This window comes from Entelurus aequoreus, linkage group LG26 (genome assembly GCF_033978785.1).
Source record: "Entelurus aequoreus isolate RoL-2023_Sb linkage group LG26, RoL_Eaeq_v1.1, whole genome shotgun sequence".
Classification (NCBI taxonomy): domain Eukaryota; kingdom Metazoa; phylum Chordata; class Actinopteri; order Syngnathiformes; family Syngnathidae; genus Entelurus; species Entelurus aequoreus.
Genome location: NC_084756.1, coordinates 5,921,016 through 5,937,491, shown reverse-complemented (window position 1 = coordinate 5,937,491; position 16,476 = coordinate 5,921,016). Strand labels below are relative to the sequence as shown.

General features: G+C 37.1%; 1 protein-coding gene across 1 annotated transcript in view; it reads left to right on the top strand.

Annotated features, from left to right (window-relative positions):
• LOC133643111 (neuron navigator 1-like) overlaps positions 1-16,476 on the top strand; it is a 67,061-nt gene that overhangs the window by 49,449 nt on the left and 1,136 nt on the right. The window contains exons 4-5 of the mRNA XM_062037525.1: positions 10,840-10,978; positions 13,656-13,959. Coding sequence (XP_061893509.1) covers positions 10,840-10,978; positions 13,656-13,959 — 443 coding nt within the window. The remainder of the gene's footprint in view (positions 1-10,839; positions 10,979-13,655; positions 13,960-16,476) is intronic.

The following is a 16,476-nucleotide window of genomic DNA, read 5'->3' as shown; positions in this document are numbered from 1 at the left end:
CAACATTCCAACTATTCCAACATTCGAACTATTCCAACATTCAAACTATTCCAACATTCAAACTATTCTTACATTCAAACTATTCCAACATTTAAACTATTCCAACATTCCAACTATTCCAACATTCAAACTATTCTTACACTTAAACTATTCCAACATTCAAACTATTCTTACATTCAAACTATTCCAACATCCAAACTATTCCAACATTCAAACAATTCTTACATTCAAATTATTCCAACATTCAAACTATTCTTACATTCAAACTATTCCAACATTCAAACTATTCCAACATTCAAACTATTCTTACATTCAAACTAATCCAACATTCAAACTATTCCAACATTCAAACTATTCTTACATTCAAACTATTCCAACATTCAAACTATTCCAACATTCAAACTATTCCAACATTCAAACTATTCCAACATTCAAACTATTCTTATATTCAAACTATTCCAACATTCAAACTATTCCAACATTCAAACTATTCTTACATTCAAACTATTCCAACATTCAAAATATTCCAACATTCAAACTATTCTTACATTCAAACTATTCCAACATTCAAAATATTCCAACATTCAAACTATTCCAACATTCAAACTATTCTTACATTCAAACTATTCCAACATTCAAACTATTCTTATATTAAAACTATTCCGACATTCAAACTATTCCAACATTCAAACTATTCCAACATTCAAACTATTCCAACATTTAAACTATTCTTACATTCAAACTATGCCAACATTTAAACTATTCTTACATTCAAACTATGCCAACATTCAAACTATTACAACATTCAAACTATTCTTATATTAAAACTATTCCGACATTCAAACTATTCCAACATTCAAACTATTCCAACATTCAAACTATTCCAACATTCAAACTATTCTTACATTCAAACTATTCCAACATTGAAACTATTCCAACATTCAAATAATTCCAACATTCAAACTATTCCAACATTCAAACTATTCCAGAGCCAGCTGTCCCGTGAAAGCAGACCAAATGATAGGTCAGCAAGAAGAACTCTGCCTGTTTACTTTCTTCTTAGTTGTCTGTTACCTTCTGTTACATGTTGAACCCCACAAAGTGTGAGTCCAATACATCTGGTGCCTCACATTTCTGACATTAGAATAATGAAGCAACACAGCAGCGCCCGTGGAGAACACATAAATATTATTACTGGTTCACTTCTGTAATATGTGATGTCGTAAGTTTCCTTAATGCTGACTAGGCACGAGTTCCAGCGACAGGTTTCAAATGTACCCAAACTTCACATCCATCAGCATGACTCGTCTTCCTAGAGCCAGCATAAAAACTGTATAAACAATCCAGCATCGTAACTCATTAGCCGTCTTGCGGGTAAAAAAGTGTCAGGGGGTTGGACTTCTCCGTCTGAAGCTGCGAGGGAAGCTCCATTTATTTTTCCAGTCCAGTAACCAGAGAAGTCTGGCGAGGTCAGTGTGTCGCCTTCTTGGAGTTCTAGTAGTCCGGTTAGACGTTGACTTACTGGGGAGACGAGATGTTCACCGTCACTGAAGCGTCTAAGGAGCTCTGCAGACCGTGGTCATGATGGACTGGATCTGCATGCTGATAAGAGCAGGGTACACATGTTTGGACTAAGGTCAGTCCCAGGTTTTAACATCAATGAAAACCATATTTGTTCCCACCAAGTCCCTGCTTGTTCAATCCAGAGAGTACCAATTCTGTTTCTATTCTTTCACTGTGAAGTGCGGCCAGCTCTGTAACTCATCCAGCCTTCTACTAGACCGGTCTCATCCTAGGCCAAGATTCTCTAACTGCTCATTCAGTCCTCCAAGTTTGATGTTTGGCCATGAAAACAAACAGAAAAAGACAGATATAAAGTTCAAGACGTGAACATGTGTTGTCCTTTGGAAGTAACAGAAACTGGGTCGGTACCGTGGTTAGCGGGGTGGAATCTATGCCTGCATTTTCTCCGGATTCTAAAAACCAGCATTTAGGTTGAATCCGACATGTTTACCTATTCATCTGAACCTAGTTGTTGACAAGCAAGTTTTACTTCAGAATTTTATGTTGCCTCCAGTCAACCCAAGGGCGACTGAAGGTGTCATAAAACCTGGTCAGCCTGTTCACCAATTACAGAACTGTACCTGCCACCTAGCAGGCGTGTGTATCGTTCAAGCATGAATGAAGATGCTAAGGCCGGCAACACCTGACTGCGACCCCACAACTTGAAGAAGAAGAAGCTCCTTATTGTCATAAAATGTCATTTCTAGCACAAACCCGTTCAAGATTAGCCGAACGTTGAACAGGGAGAAATAACAGGAACACTGACGGGTCTCCACTTACGGCGGCCCATAGAACGGTGGACGGGGGGATGAGTGAAAAAAAAAGTCAATCTCAGACCAAGCAGGGCGCACTCAGACCGAGGCCGAGAAAAAAACTTGATAGCTTATAAGCACATATACACATACTGACAAAGAACCCACAAGACTTGCAACAGGAAGGACAGGCATGAAACTGCCAGCCATTAGGGGCGCTGCTTTTTTTTCCGTCATGGCAGGCGTGGAATAGTGCGTGGGACCAATGACCACATTGGTCATTAACTAGTGATGTTTGATCACCACATTGGTCATTAACTAGTGATGTTTGATCACCACATTGGTCGGTAACTAATGATGTTTGATCACCACATTGGTCGTTATTTAATGATGTTTGATCACCACATTGGTCATTAACTAGTGATGTTTGATCACCACATAGGTCATTAACTAGTGATGTTTGATCGCAACATTGGTCATTAACTAATGATGTTTGATCACCACATTGGTCATTAATTAATGATGTTTGATCGCCACATTGGTCATTAAATAATGATGTTTGATTACCACATTGGTCATTAACTAATGATGTTTGATCACCACATTGGTCATTAACTAATGATGTTTGATCACAACATTGGTCGGTAACTAATGATGTTCGATCACCACATTGGTCATTAACTAGTGATGTTTGATCACCACATTGGTCGGTAACTAATGATGTTTGATCACCACATTGGTCATTAACTAGTGATGTTTGATCACCACATTGGTCGGTAACTAATGATGTTTGATCACCACATTGGTCATTAACTAATGATGTTTGATCACCACATTGGTCGGTAACTAATGATGTTTGATCACCACATTGGTCATTAACTAATGATGTTTGATCACCACATTGGTCATTAACTAATGATGTTTGATCACCACATTGGTCATTAACTAATGATGTTTGATCACCACATTGGTCGGTAACTAATGATGTTTGATCACCACATTGGTCGTTAATTAATGACGTTTGATCACCACATTGGTCATTAACTAGTGATGTTTGATCACAACATTGGTCGTTAACTAATGATGTTTGATCACCACATTGGTCTTTAATTAGTGATGTTTGATCACAAAATTGGTCGTTAACTAATGATGTTTGCTCACCACATTGGTCGGTAACTAATGATGTTTGATCACCACATTGGTCGTTAATTAATGACGTTAGATCACCACATTGGTCATTAACTAATGATGTTTGATCGCCACATTGGTAATTAACTAATGATGTTTAAACACCACATTGGTCATTAACTAATGATGTTTGTTTACCACATTGGTCGGTAACTAATGATGTTTGATCACCACATTGGTCAATAACTAATGATGTTTGATCACCACATTGGTCATTAACTAAAGATGTTTGATCACCAAATTGGTAAGTAACTAATGATGTTTGATCACCACATTGGTCACTAACTAGTGATGTTTGATCACCACATTGGTCATTAACTAGTGATGTTTGATCAACACATTGGTCGGTAACTAATGATGTTTGATCACCACATTGGTCGTTATTTAATGATGTTTGATCACCACATTGGTCATTAACTAGTGATGTTTGATCACCACATTGGTCATTAACTAGTGATGTTTGATCGCAACATTGGTCATTAACTAGTGATGTTTGATCGCAACATTGGTCATTAACTAATGATGTTTGATCACCACATTGGTCATTAACTAATTATGTTTGATCGCCACATTGGTCATTAAATAATGATGTTTGATCACCACATTGGTCATTAACTAGTGATGTTTGATCAACACATTGGTCATTAACTAGTGATGTTTGATCACCACATTGGTCATTAACTAGTGATGTTTGATCACCACATTGGTCGGTAACTAATGATGTTTGATCACCACATTGGTCGTTATTTAATGATGTTTGATCACCACATTGGTCATTAACTAGTGATGTTTGATCACCACATTGGTCATTAACTAGTGATGTTTGATTGCAACATTGGTCATTAACTAGTGATGTTTGATCGCAACATTGGTCATTAACTAGTGATGTTTGATCACCACATTGGTCATTAACTAATTATGTTTGATCGCCACATTGGTCATTAAATAATGATGTTTGATCACCACATTGGTCATTAACTAATGATGTTTGATCACCACATTGGTCATTAACTAATTATGTTTGATCGCCACATTGGTCATTAAATAATGATGTTTGATCACCACATTGGTCATTAACTAATGATGTTTGATCACCACATTGGTCATTAACTAATGATTTTGATCACCACATTGGTCATTAACTAATGATGTTTGATCACCACATTGGTCATTAACTAATGATGTTTGATCACCACATTGGTCGGTAACTAATGATGTTTGATCACCACATTGGTCGTTAATTAATGACGTTTGATCACCACATTGGTCATTAACTAGTGATGTTTGATCACAACATTGGTCGTTAACTAATGATGTTTGATCACCACATTGGTCTTTAATTAGTGATGTTTGATCACAAAATTGGTCGTTAACTAATGATGTTTGCTCACCACATTGGTCGGTAACTAATGATGTTTGATCACCACATTGGTCGTTAATTAATGACGTTAGATCACCACATTGGTCATTAACTAATGATGTTTGATCGCCACATTGGTAATTAACTAATGATGTTTAAACACCACATTGGTCATTAACTAATGATGTTTGTTTACCACATTGGTCGGTAACTAATGATGTTTGATCACCACATTGGTCAATAACTAATGATGTTTGATCACCACATTGGTCATTAAATAATGATGTTTGATCACCAAATTGGTAAGTAACTAATGATGTTTGATCACCACATTGGTCGTTAATTAATGACGTTTGATCACCACATTGGTCACTAACTAGTGATGTTTGATCACCACAATGGTCGTTAATTAATGACGTTTGATCACCACATTGGTCATTAACTAGTGATGTTTGATTGCCACATTGGTCATTAACTAGTGATGTTTGATCACCACATTGGTCATTAACTAATGATGTTTGATCACCACATTGGTCATTGACTAATGATGTTTGATCACCACATTGGTCATTATCTAGTGATGTTTGATCACCACATTGGTCGTTAACTAATGATGTTTGATCACCACATTGGTCATTAACTAGTGATGTTTGATCACCACATTGGTCATTAACTAGTGATGTTTGATCACCACATTGTTCATTAACTAGTGATAATTGATCACCACATTGTTCATTAACTAGTGATGTTTGATCACCACATTGTTCATTAACTAGTGATAATTGATCACCACATTGTTCATTAACTAGTGATGTTTGATCACCACATTGTTCATTAACTAGTGATGTTTGATCGCCACATTGGTCATTAACTAATGATGTTTGATCACCACATTGGTCATTAACTAGTGATGTTTGATCACCAAATTGGTCATTAACAAATGATGTTTGATCACCACATTGGTCATTAACTAGTGATGTTTGATCACCACATTGGTCATTAACTAGTGATGTTTGATCACCACATTGGTCGTTAATTAATGACGTTTGATCACCACATTGGTCATTAACTAGTGATGTTTGATCTCCACATTGGTCATTAACTAGTGATGTTTGATCACCACATTGGTCATTAACTAGTGATGTTTGATCACCACATTGGTCATTAACTAATGATGTTTGATCACCACATTGGTCATTAACTAGTGATGTTTGATCACCACATTGGTCATTAACTAGTGATTTTTGATCACCACATTGTTCATTAACTAGTGATAATTGATCACCACATTGTTCATTAACTAGTGATGTTTGATCACCACATTGGTCATTAACTAGTGATGTTTGATCACCACATTGGTCATTAACTAGTGATGTTTGATCACCACATTGGTCAATAACTAATGATGTTTGATCACCACATTGGTCCTTAACTAGTGATGTTTGATCACCACAATGGTCGTTAACTAATGATGTTTGATCACCACATTCGTCATAAACTAGTGATGTTTGATCACCACATTGGTCGTTAACTAATGATGTTTGATCACCACATTGGTCATTAACTAATGATGTTTGATCACCACATTGGTCGTTAACTAATGATGTTTGATCACCACATTGGTCATTAACTAATGATGTTTGATCACCACATTGGTCATTAACTAGTGATGTTTGATCACCACATTGGTCATTAACTAATGATGTTTGATCACCACATTGGTCGTTAACTAGTGATGTTTGATCACCACATTGGTCCTTAACTAGTGATGTTTGATCACCACATATGTCGTTAACTAATGATGTTTGATCACCACATTAGTCATTAACTAGTGATGTTTGATCACCACATTGGTCATTAACTAGTAATGTTTCATCGCCACATTGGTCGTTAACTAGTGATGTTTGATCACCACATTGTTCATTAACCAGTGATATTTGATCACCACATTGGTCATTAACTAGTGATGTTTGATCGCCACATTGGTCGTTAACTAGTGATGTTTGATCACCACATTGTTCATTAACTAGTTATATTGATCACCACATTGGTCATTAACTAGTGATGTTTGATCGCCACATTGGTCATTAACTAATTATGTTTGATCACCACATTGGTCATTAACTAGTTATATTGATCACCACATTGGTCGTTAACTAATGATGTTTGATCACCACATTGGTCATTAACTAATGATGTTTGATCACCACATTGGTCATTAACTAGTGATGTTTGATCACCACATTGGTCGTTAACTAATGATGTTTGATCACCACATTGGTCATTAACTAATGATGTTTGATCACCACATTGGTCATTAACTAGTGATGTTTGATCACCACATTGGTCGTTAACTAATGATGTTTGAACACCACATTGGTCATTAACTAGTGATGTTTGATCACCACATTGGTCATTAACTAAATATGTTTGATCACCACATTGGTCATTAACTAATGATGTTTGATCACAACTTTTGTCATTAACTAGTGATGCTTGATCACCACATTGGTCATTAACTAATGATGTTTGATCACCACATTGGTCGTTAACTAATGATGTTTGATCACCACATTGGTGGTTAACTAATGATGTTTGATCACCACATTGGTCATTAACAAGTGATGTTTGATCACCACATTGGTCATTAACTAATGATGTTTGATCACAACATTGGTCATTAAATAGTGATGATTGATCACCACATTGGTCATTAACTAATGATGTTTGATCACCACATTGGTCGTTAACTAATGATGTTTGATCACCACATTGGTCATTAACTAGTGATGTTTGATCACCACATTGGTCGTTAATTAATAAAGTTTGATCACCACATTGGTCATTAACTAGTGATGTTTGATCACCACATTGGTCATTAACTAATGATGTTCGATCACCACATTGGTCCTTTACTAGTGATGTTTCATCACCACATTGGTCGTTAACTAATGATGTTCGATCACCACATTGGTCATTAACTAGTGATGTTTGATCACCACATTGGTCATTAACTAATGATGTTTGATCACCACATTGGTCATTAACTAATGATGTTTGATCACCACATTGGTCATTAACTAGTGATGTTTGATCACCACATTGGTCGTTAACTAGTGATGTTTGATCGCCACATTGGTCATTAACTAGTGATGTTTGATCACCACATTGGTCGTTAACTAATTATGTTTGATCACCACATTGGTCATTAACTAGTGATGTTTGATCACCACATTGGTCGTTAACTAACGATATTTGATCACCACATTGGTTGTTAACTAATGATGTTTGATCGCCACATTGGTCATCAACTAGTGATGTTTCATCACCACATTGGTCGTTAACTAATGATGTTTGATCACCACAATGGTTGTTAACTAATGAAGTTTGATCGCCACATTGGTCATTAACTAATGATGTTTCATCACCACATTGGTCGTTAACTAATGATGGTCGATCACCACATTGGTCATTAACTAGTGATGTTTGATCACCACATTGGTCATTAACTAGTAATGTTTGATCACCACATTGGTCGTTAACTAACAATGTTTGATCACCACATTGGTTGTTAACTAACGATGTTTGATCACCACTTTGTTCGGTAACTAATTATGTTTGATCACCACAATGGTCGTTAACTAATGATTTTTGATCACCACATTGGTTGTTAACTAACGATGTTTGATCACCACATTGGTCTGTAACTAATGATGTTTGATCACCACATGGGTCGTTAACTAATGATGTTTTATCATCACATTGGTCGGTAACTAATGATTTTTGATCACCACATTGGTCGGTAACTAATGATGTTTGATTACCACATTGGTCATTAACTAATGATGTTTGATTACCACATTGGTCATTAACTAATGATGTTTGATCACCACATTGGTCATTAACTAATGATGTTTGATCACCACATTGGTCGGTAACTAATGATGTTTGATCACCACATTGGTCATTAACTAATGATGTTTGATCACCACATTGGTCATTAACTAGTGATGTTTGATCACCACATTGGTCATTAACTAGTGATGTTTGATCACCACATTGGTCATTAACTAATGATGTTTGATCATCACATTGGTCATTAACTAATGATGTTTGATCACAACATTGGTCCTTAACTAGTGATGTTTGATCACCACATTGGTCAATAACTAGTGATGTTTGATCGCCACATTGGTCCTTAACTAGTGATGTTTGATCACCACATTGTTCATTAACTAGTTATATTGATCACCACATTGGTCATTAACTAGTGATGTTTGATCGCCACATTGGTCATTAACTAATTATGTTTGATCACCACATTGGTCATTAACTAGTTATATTGATCACCACATTGGTCGTTCGTTAACTAATGATGTTTGATCACCACATTGGTCATTAACTAATTATGTTTGATCACCACATTGGTCATTAACTAGTGATGTTTGATCACCACATTGGTCATTAACTAGTGATGTTTGATCACCACATTGGTCGTTAAATAGTGATGTTTGATCGCCACATTGGTCATTAACCAGTGATGTTTGATCACCACATTGGTCGTTAACTAATGATGTTTGATCACCACATTGGTCATTAACTAGTGATGTTTGATCACCACATTGGTCATTAACTAGTGATGTTTGATCACCACATTGGTCGTTAAATAGTGATGTTTGATCGCCACATTGGTCATTAACCAGTGATGTTTGATCACCACATTGGTCGTTAACTAATGATGTTTGATCACCACATTGGTCATTAACTAGTGATGTTTGATCGCCACATTGGTCGTTAACTAGTGATGTTTGCTCACCACATTGTTAATTAACAAGTGATATTGATCACCGCATTGGTCGTTAACTAGTGATCTTTGATTGCCACATTGGTCATTAACTAATGATGTTTGATCACCACATTGGTCATTAACTAGTGATGTTTGATCACCACATTGGTCGTTAACTAACAATGTTTGATCACCACATTGGTTGTTAACTAGTGATGTTTGATCACCACATTGGTCGGTAACTAATGTTGTTTGATCACCACATTGGTTGTTAACTAATGATGTTTTATCATCACATTGGTCGGTAACTAATTATTTTTGATCACCACAATGGTCTGTAACTAATGATGTTTGATTACCACATTGGTCATTAACTAATGATGTTTAATTACCACATTGGTCATTAACTAATGATGTTTGATCACCACATTGGTCATTTACTAATGATGTTTGATCACCACATTGGTCGGTAACTAATGATGTTTGATCACCACATTGGTCATTAACAAATGATGTTTGATCACCACCTTGGTCATTAACTAATGATGTTTGATCACCAAATTGGTCCTTAACTAGTGATGTTTGATCACCACATTGGTCGTTAACTAATGATGTTTGATCACCACATTGGTCATTAACTAGTGATGTTTGATCACCACATTGGTCGTTAACTAATGATGTTTGATCACCACATTGGTCATTAACTAGTGATGTTTGATCACCACATTGGTCGTTAACTAACAATGTTTGATCACCACATTGGTTGTTAACTAATGATGTTTGATCACCACATTGGTCGCTAACTAATGAAGTTTGATCACCACATTGTTCGTTAACTAATGATGTTTGATCATCACATTGGTCGGTAACTAATGATTTTTGATCACCACATTGGTCGGTAACTAATGATGTTTGATCACCACATTGGTCGTTAACTAATGATGTTTGATCACCACATTGGTCATTAACTAATGATGTTTGATCACCACATTGGTTGGTAACTACTGATGTTTGATCACCACATTGGTCATTAACTAATGATGTTTGATCACCACATTGGTCATTAACTAGTGATGTTTGATCCCCACATTGGTCGTTAACTCTTGATGTTTGATCACCACATTGGTCGTTAACTACTGACATTAACTAATCAACCTAATTAATCCGATGACTTGGTATGTGTCCTCCAGCTGGGATGAAAGCAGCTCCATCAGCAGTGGTCTCAGTGACGGTTCAGACAACCTCAGCTCGGAGGAGTTCAACGCCAGCTCGTCCCTGGGCTCCCTCCCCAACACGCCCCTAGGGTCCAGACGCAACTCCTCAGTGATGGTGAGTCCACAAAGTCCTCTTTTCAGTCTGGTCTCTATCCGGCCTCACGATTTCTTCACTTGTGTTGTCTTTTTGCCAAAGAACCCACAAGACTTGCAACAGGAGGGGGCAGGCATTTATTATTACTATGTTCATGGATGGAACAATCACTGGTGGCACTAACGAGCTAAAAGTCTGGTCCAAAAATGTAAATATATAAATTACAACATTGGTGAGAATTATTCTGAAATATTGCTCATCACATTTGGAGTTTGTTTTCATGAACATTCCACAAGATGGCGCCATGGCCCCGTTCTTCATCTTCAGTATATTCGGGTCTTTAACTCCTGCCCTGAGTTAACTCTTTACGGTGATGTCATTACTGCTTCAACAAATAAAACCAATCAAGCGGCTTTTGATTCAAATTATGCATAAAAAACGACTCTCAAACGAATAAATTACTGCTGCGAATCAAATCTCATCGTTCAATTCAAAGAGCCATTCAAAAAGGCTCAACTCGTTCTCAAAAGTCCCATCTCTGCCACACAGTTGTACCTCGTCTTACGAACTTAATTGGTTCTGTGGCGGAGCTTTTACGTCAACGTCTGCCCTTGAAATGAATTAAAATCAATTTAATCAGTGATTGGCCGCCTAAAACATCAGAAAAAGAAAGAAAAACAAACTTTTAGAGAATAAATATTGCACATAAACAATCCAATAAGATGTAATACAAACAACTACATTAGTACTATGAAGTAGTGTTTATTATAATATACAGCATTCCCTTTAGAAAGTGGACTTTTACGGTATCTCCATCAGCAGTTTCTCAATATTTTCATGGATAAATGTACACCAATTAGATCCTATTCGAACATTCTTGGCTGGCGTTCGACTCGTCCTGCTTCAGCAGTGATTGGCTCGTTAAGTCCACTACACCAGTTTTCCTTAACCATAGGGCCCATTGTCGGGGCCCCAAGCGCCCCCTAGAGGGCCGTCTAAAGATATGTGTTTCTTAGTCCGGATGTTACTCAGCTGTAATACACTTTTCCGCCACTTGTGGCAGTAATGACAACATCTAACAATCAGAAGAAGTCCGGACCTAAAGTCGTAGAGAATTTTCTTAAGTGCAAAAATTATGACTAAAGTTTTAATTGCATTGAGTTCATTTAGGAAACATTTAATTTATTTTAGCACTGCATAAGTTTTTATGAGTCCTTCTTTTGCAGTGTAATTGATGAGTATTATTTTTGTAATCAGCCTGACCTAAGCCTTGGTAATAATCTTTGACGAACTGTGAATAGGTTGGATATAATTATTGATTATGATTCAAAATGATTAAAAATACAAATTCTAATTTAGTGTTAATATGTGAGCGGGTCCCGGGCCCCTCTGTATTGGACAATCTGTTTGTGCCTTGAAAGTCAACTTTTACCTTGAAAATCTGTTTGTGCCTTGAAAGTCAACTTTTACCTTGAAAATCGGTTTTTGCTTTCAAAATCAACTTTTACCTTGAAAATCATTTTTTACCTTGAAAATCTGTTTTTGCCTTGAAAGTCAACTTTTACCTTGAAAATCATTTTTTACCTTGTAAATATATTTTTTTTACCTTGAAAATAATTTTTTAGGGTTAGGGTTAACCTTAACCCTAACCCTAAATCAACTTTTACCTTGAAAATCAACTTTTACCTTGAAAATCAGTTTTTACCTTGAAAATCAGTTTTTACCTTGAAAATCATTTTTTACTTGAAAGTCAGTTTTTTGCCTTGAAAATCAACTTTAACCTTGAAAATCAGTTGTTACCTTGAAAATCACTTTTTACCTTGAAATTTAGTTTTTACCTTGAAAATCATTTTTTACCTTGAAAATCATTTTTTACCTTGAAAATCATTTATTACCTTGAAAATCATTTTTTACCTTGAAAATCGGTTTTTGCCTTGAAAATCATTTTTTACTTGAAAGTCGGTTTTTGCCTTGAAAATCAACTTTAACCTTGAAAATCAGTTGTTACCTTGAAAATCACTTTTTACCTTGAAAATCATTTTTTGCCTTGAAATGTAGTTATTACCTTGAAAATCATTTTTTACCTTGAAAATCATTTTTTTTACCTTGAAAATCATTTTTTGCCTTGAAATTTAGTTTTTACCTTGAAAATCGGTTTTTGCCTTGAAAATCAACTTTTACCTTGAAAATCATTTTTTACCTTGAAAATCATTTTTTACCTTGAAAATCATTTTTTACCTTGAAAATCGGTTTTTGCCTTGAAAATCAACTTTTACCTTGAAAATCATTTTTTACCTTGAAAATCAACTTTAACCTTGAAAATAATTTTTTACCTTGAAAATAATTTTTTGCCTTGAAAATTATCTTTAACCTTGAAAATCAGTTTTTACCTTGAAATTTAGTTTTTACCTTGAAATTTAGTTTTTACCTTGAAAATCTGTTTTTGCCTTGTAAGTCAACATTTACCTTGAAAATAATTTTTCACCTTGAAAATATTTATTTTACCTTGAAAATCATTTTTTAGGGTCAGAGTTAGGTTTAGGGTTAGGGTTAGGGTTAGGGTTAGGGTTAGTTCTGTCTATCTCTAGCTGTGAGCTAATGCTAGCCAGTTTTGTTGGGATCTTACAGTCTTATCTTCACGGTTCCGGAATGCAGCTGAGATGACAGAACCTTGTCCTGGTTCTTCCCCTCCTTGCAGCTCCGCACCGACGCCGAGAAGCGCTCCCTGGTGGAGAGCGGACTCTCCTGGTACAGCGAGGACGGCAAAACGGGCCACAAGCCGGACGCCTGCGGGCCCTCGGACGCGGGCGGTCTCAAGATGGAAGCGGCCAGCAAGTGGAGGAAGAAGCCTCCTAGCCTGAGTGAGGACCTGGGGGCCAGAGGGGACCCGAGGAAGCCCCAGAGTTTGGGCGCACCGGGGAGCTTCAAGAAGAGCCGGAACCCTCCGGTGGGAGTGACCTCGCCCATCACGCACACATCTCAGAGCGTGCTGAGAGTAGCAGGTAGGACCTCTGGTCAGATGATCATGGACTGGTGCAATGGATGTCCAGTGGATCTAGCATAATAGTGTGGGAGTCCAGTCCATAGTGGATCTAACATAATAGTGTGAGAGTCCAGTCAATAGTGGATCTAACATAATAGTGGGAGTCCAGTCCATAGAGCGCTTTATTTGTCCATTCTTAACATGTACAAGACACATAAGAACTGAATCTAGTGGATCTAACATAATAGTGAGAGTCCAGTCCATAGTGGATCTAACATAATAGTGTGAGAGTCCAGTCCATAGTGGATCGAACATAATAGTGAGAGTCCAGTCCATAGTGGATCGAACATAATAGTGTGCAAGTAAGGGTCCATAGTGGATCTAACATAATAGTGTGAAAGTCCAGTCCATAGTGGATCTAACAATAGTGTGAGAGTCCAGTCCATAGTGGATCTAACATAATAGTGTGAGAGTCCAGTCCATAGTGGATCTAACAATAGTGTGAGAGTCCAGTCCATAGTGGATCTAACATAATAGTGTGAAAGTCCAGTCCATAGTGGATCTAACATAAATGTGTGAGAGTCCAGTCCATAGTGGATCTAACATAATAGTAAGAGTCCAGTCCATAGTGGATCTAACATAATAGTGTGAGAGTGCAGTCCATAGTGGATCGAACATAATAGTGAGAGTCCAGTCCATAGTGGATCGAACATAATAGTGTGAGAGTCCAGTCCATAGTGGATCTAGCATAATAGTGTGAGAGTCCAGTCCATAGTGGATCTAACATAATAGTGTGAGAGTCCAGTTCATAGTGGATCTAACATAATAGTGAGAGTTCAGTCCATAGTGGATCTAACATAATAGTGAGAGTCCCGTCCATAGTGGATCTAACATAATAGTGTGAGAGTCCAGTCCATAGTGGATATAACATAATAGTGTGAGAGTCTAGTCCATAGTGGATCTAACATAAGAGTGTGAGAGTCCGTCCAGTCCATAGTGGATCTAACATAATAGTGAGAGTCCAGTCCATAGTGGATCTAACATAATAGTGAGAGTCCAGTCCATAGTGGATCTAACATAATAGTGAGAGTCCAGTCCATAGTGGATCTAACATAATAGTGAGAGTCCAGTCCATAGTGGATCTAACAATAGTGTGAGAGTCCAGTCCATAGTGGTTCTAACATAATAGTGTGCAAGTCCAGTCCATAGTGGATCTAACATAATAGTGTGAGAGTCCAGTCCATAGTGGATCTAACAATAGTGTGAGAGTCCAGTCCATAGTGGATCTAACATAATAGTGTAAGAGTCTAGTCTATAATGGATCTAACATAATAGTGTGAGAGTCCAGTCCATAGTGGATCTAACATAATAGAATGAGTGTCCAGTCCATAGTTGATCTAACATAATAGTGTGAGAGTCCAGGCCATAGTGGATCTAACAATAGTGTGAGAGTCCAGTCCATAGTGGATCTAACATAATAGTGAGAGTCCAGTCCATAGTGGATCTAACATAATAGTGTGAGAGTCCAGTCCATAGTGGATCTAACAATAGTGTGAGAGTCCAGTCCATAGTGGATCTAACATAATAGTGTGAGAGTCCAGTCCATAGTGGATCTAACAATAGTGTGAGAGTCCAGTCCATAGTGGATCTAACATAATAGTGTAAGAGTCTAGTCTATAATGGATCTAACATAATAGTGTGAGAGTCCAGTCCATAGTGGATCTAACATAATAGAATGAGAGTCCAGTCCATAGTTGATCTAACATAATAGTGTGAGAGTCCAGTCCATAGTGGATCTAACAATAGTGTGAGAGTCCAGTCCATAGTGGATCTAACATAATAGTGAGAGTCCAGTCCATAGTGGATCTAACATAATAGTGTGAGAGTCCAGTCCATAGTGGATATAACATAATAGTGTGAGAGTCTAGTCCATAGTGGATCTAACATAATAGTGTGAGAGTCCGTCCAGTCCATAGTGGATCTAACATAATAGTGAGAGTCCAGTCCATAGTGGATCTAACATAATAGTGAGAGTCCAGTCCATAGTGGATCTAACATAATAGTGAGAGTCCAGCCCATAGTGGATCTAACATAATAGTGAGAGTCCAGTCCATAGTGGATCTAACAATAGTGTGAGAGTCCAGTCCATAGTGGTTCTAACATAATAGTGTGCAAGTCCAGTCCATAGTGGATCTAACATAATAGTGTGAGAGTCCAGTCCATAGTGGATCTAACAATAGTGTGAGAGTCCAGTCCATAGTGGATCTAACATAATAGTGTAAGAGTCTAGTCTATAATGGATCTAACATAATAGTGTGAGAGTCCAGTCCATAGTGGATCTAACATAATAGAATGAGAGTCCAGTCCATAGTTGATCTAACATAATAGTGTGAGAGTCCAGTCCATAGTGGATCTAACAATAGTGTGAGAGTCCAGTCCATAGTGGATCTAACATAATAGTGAGAGTCCAGTCCATAGTGGATCTAACATAATAGTGTGAGAGTCCAGTCCATAGTGGATCTAACAATAGTGTGAG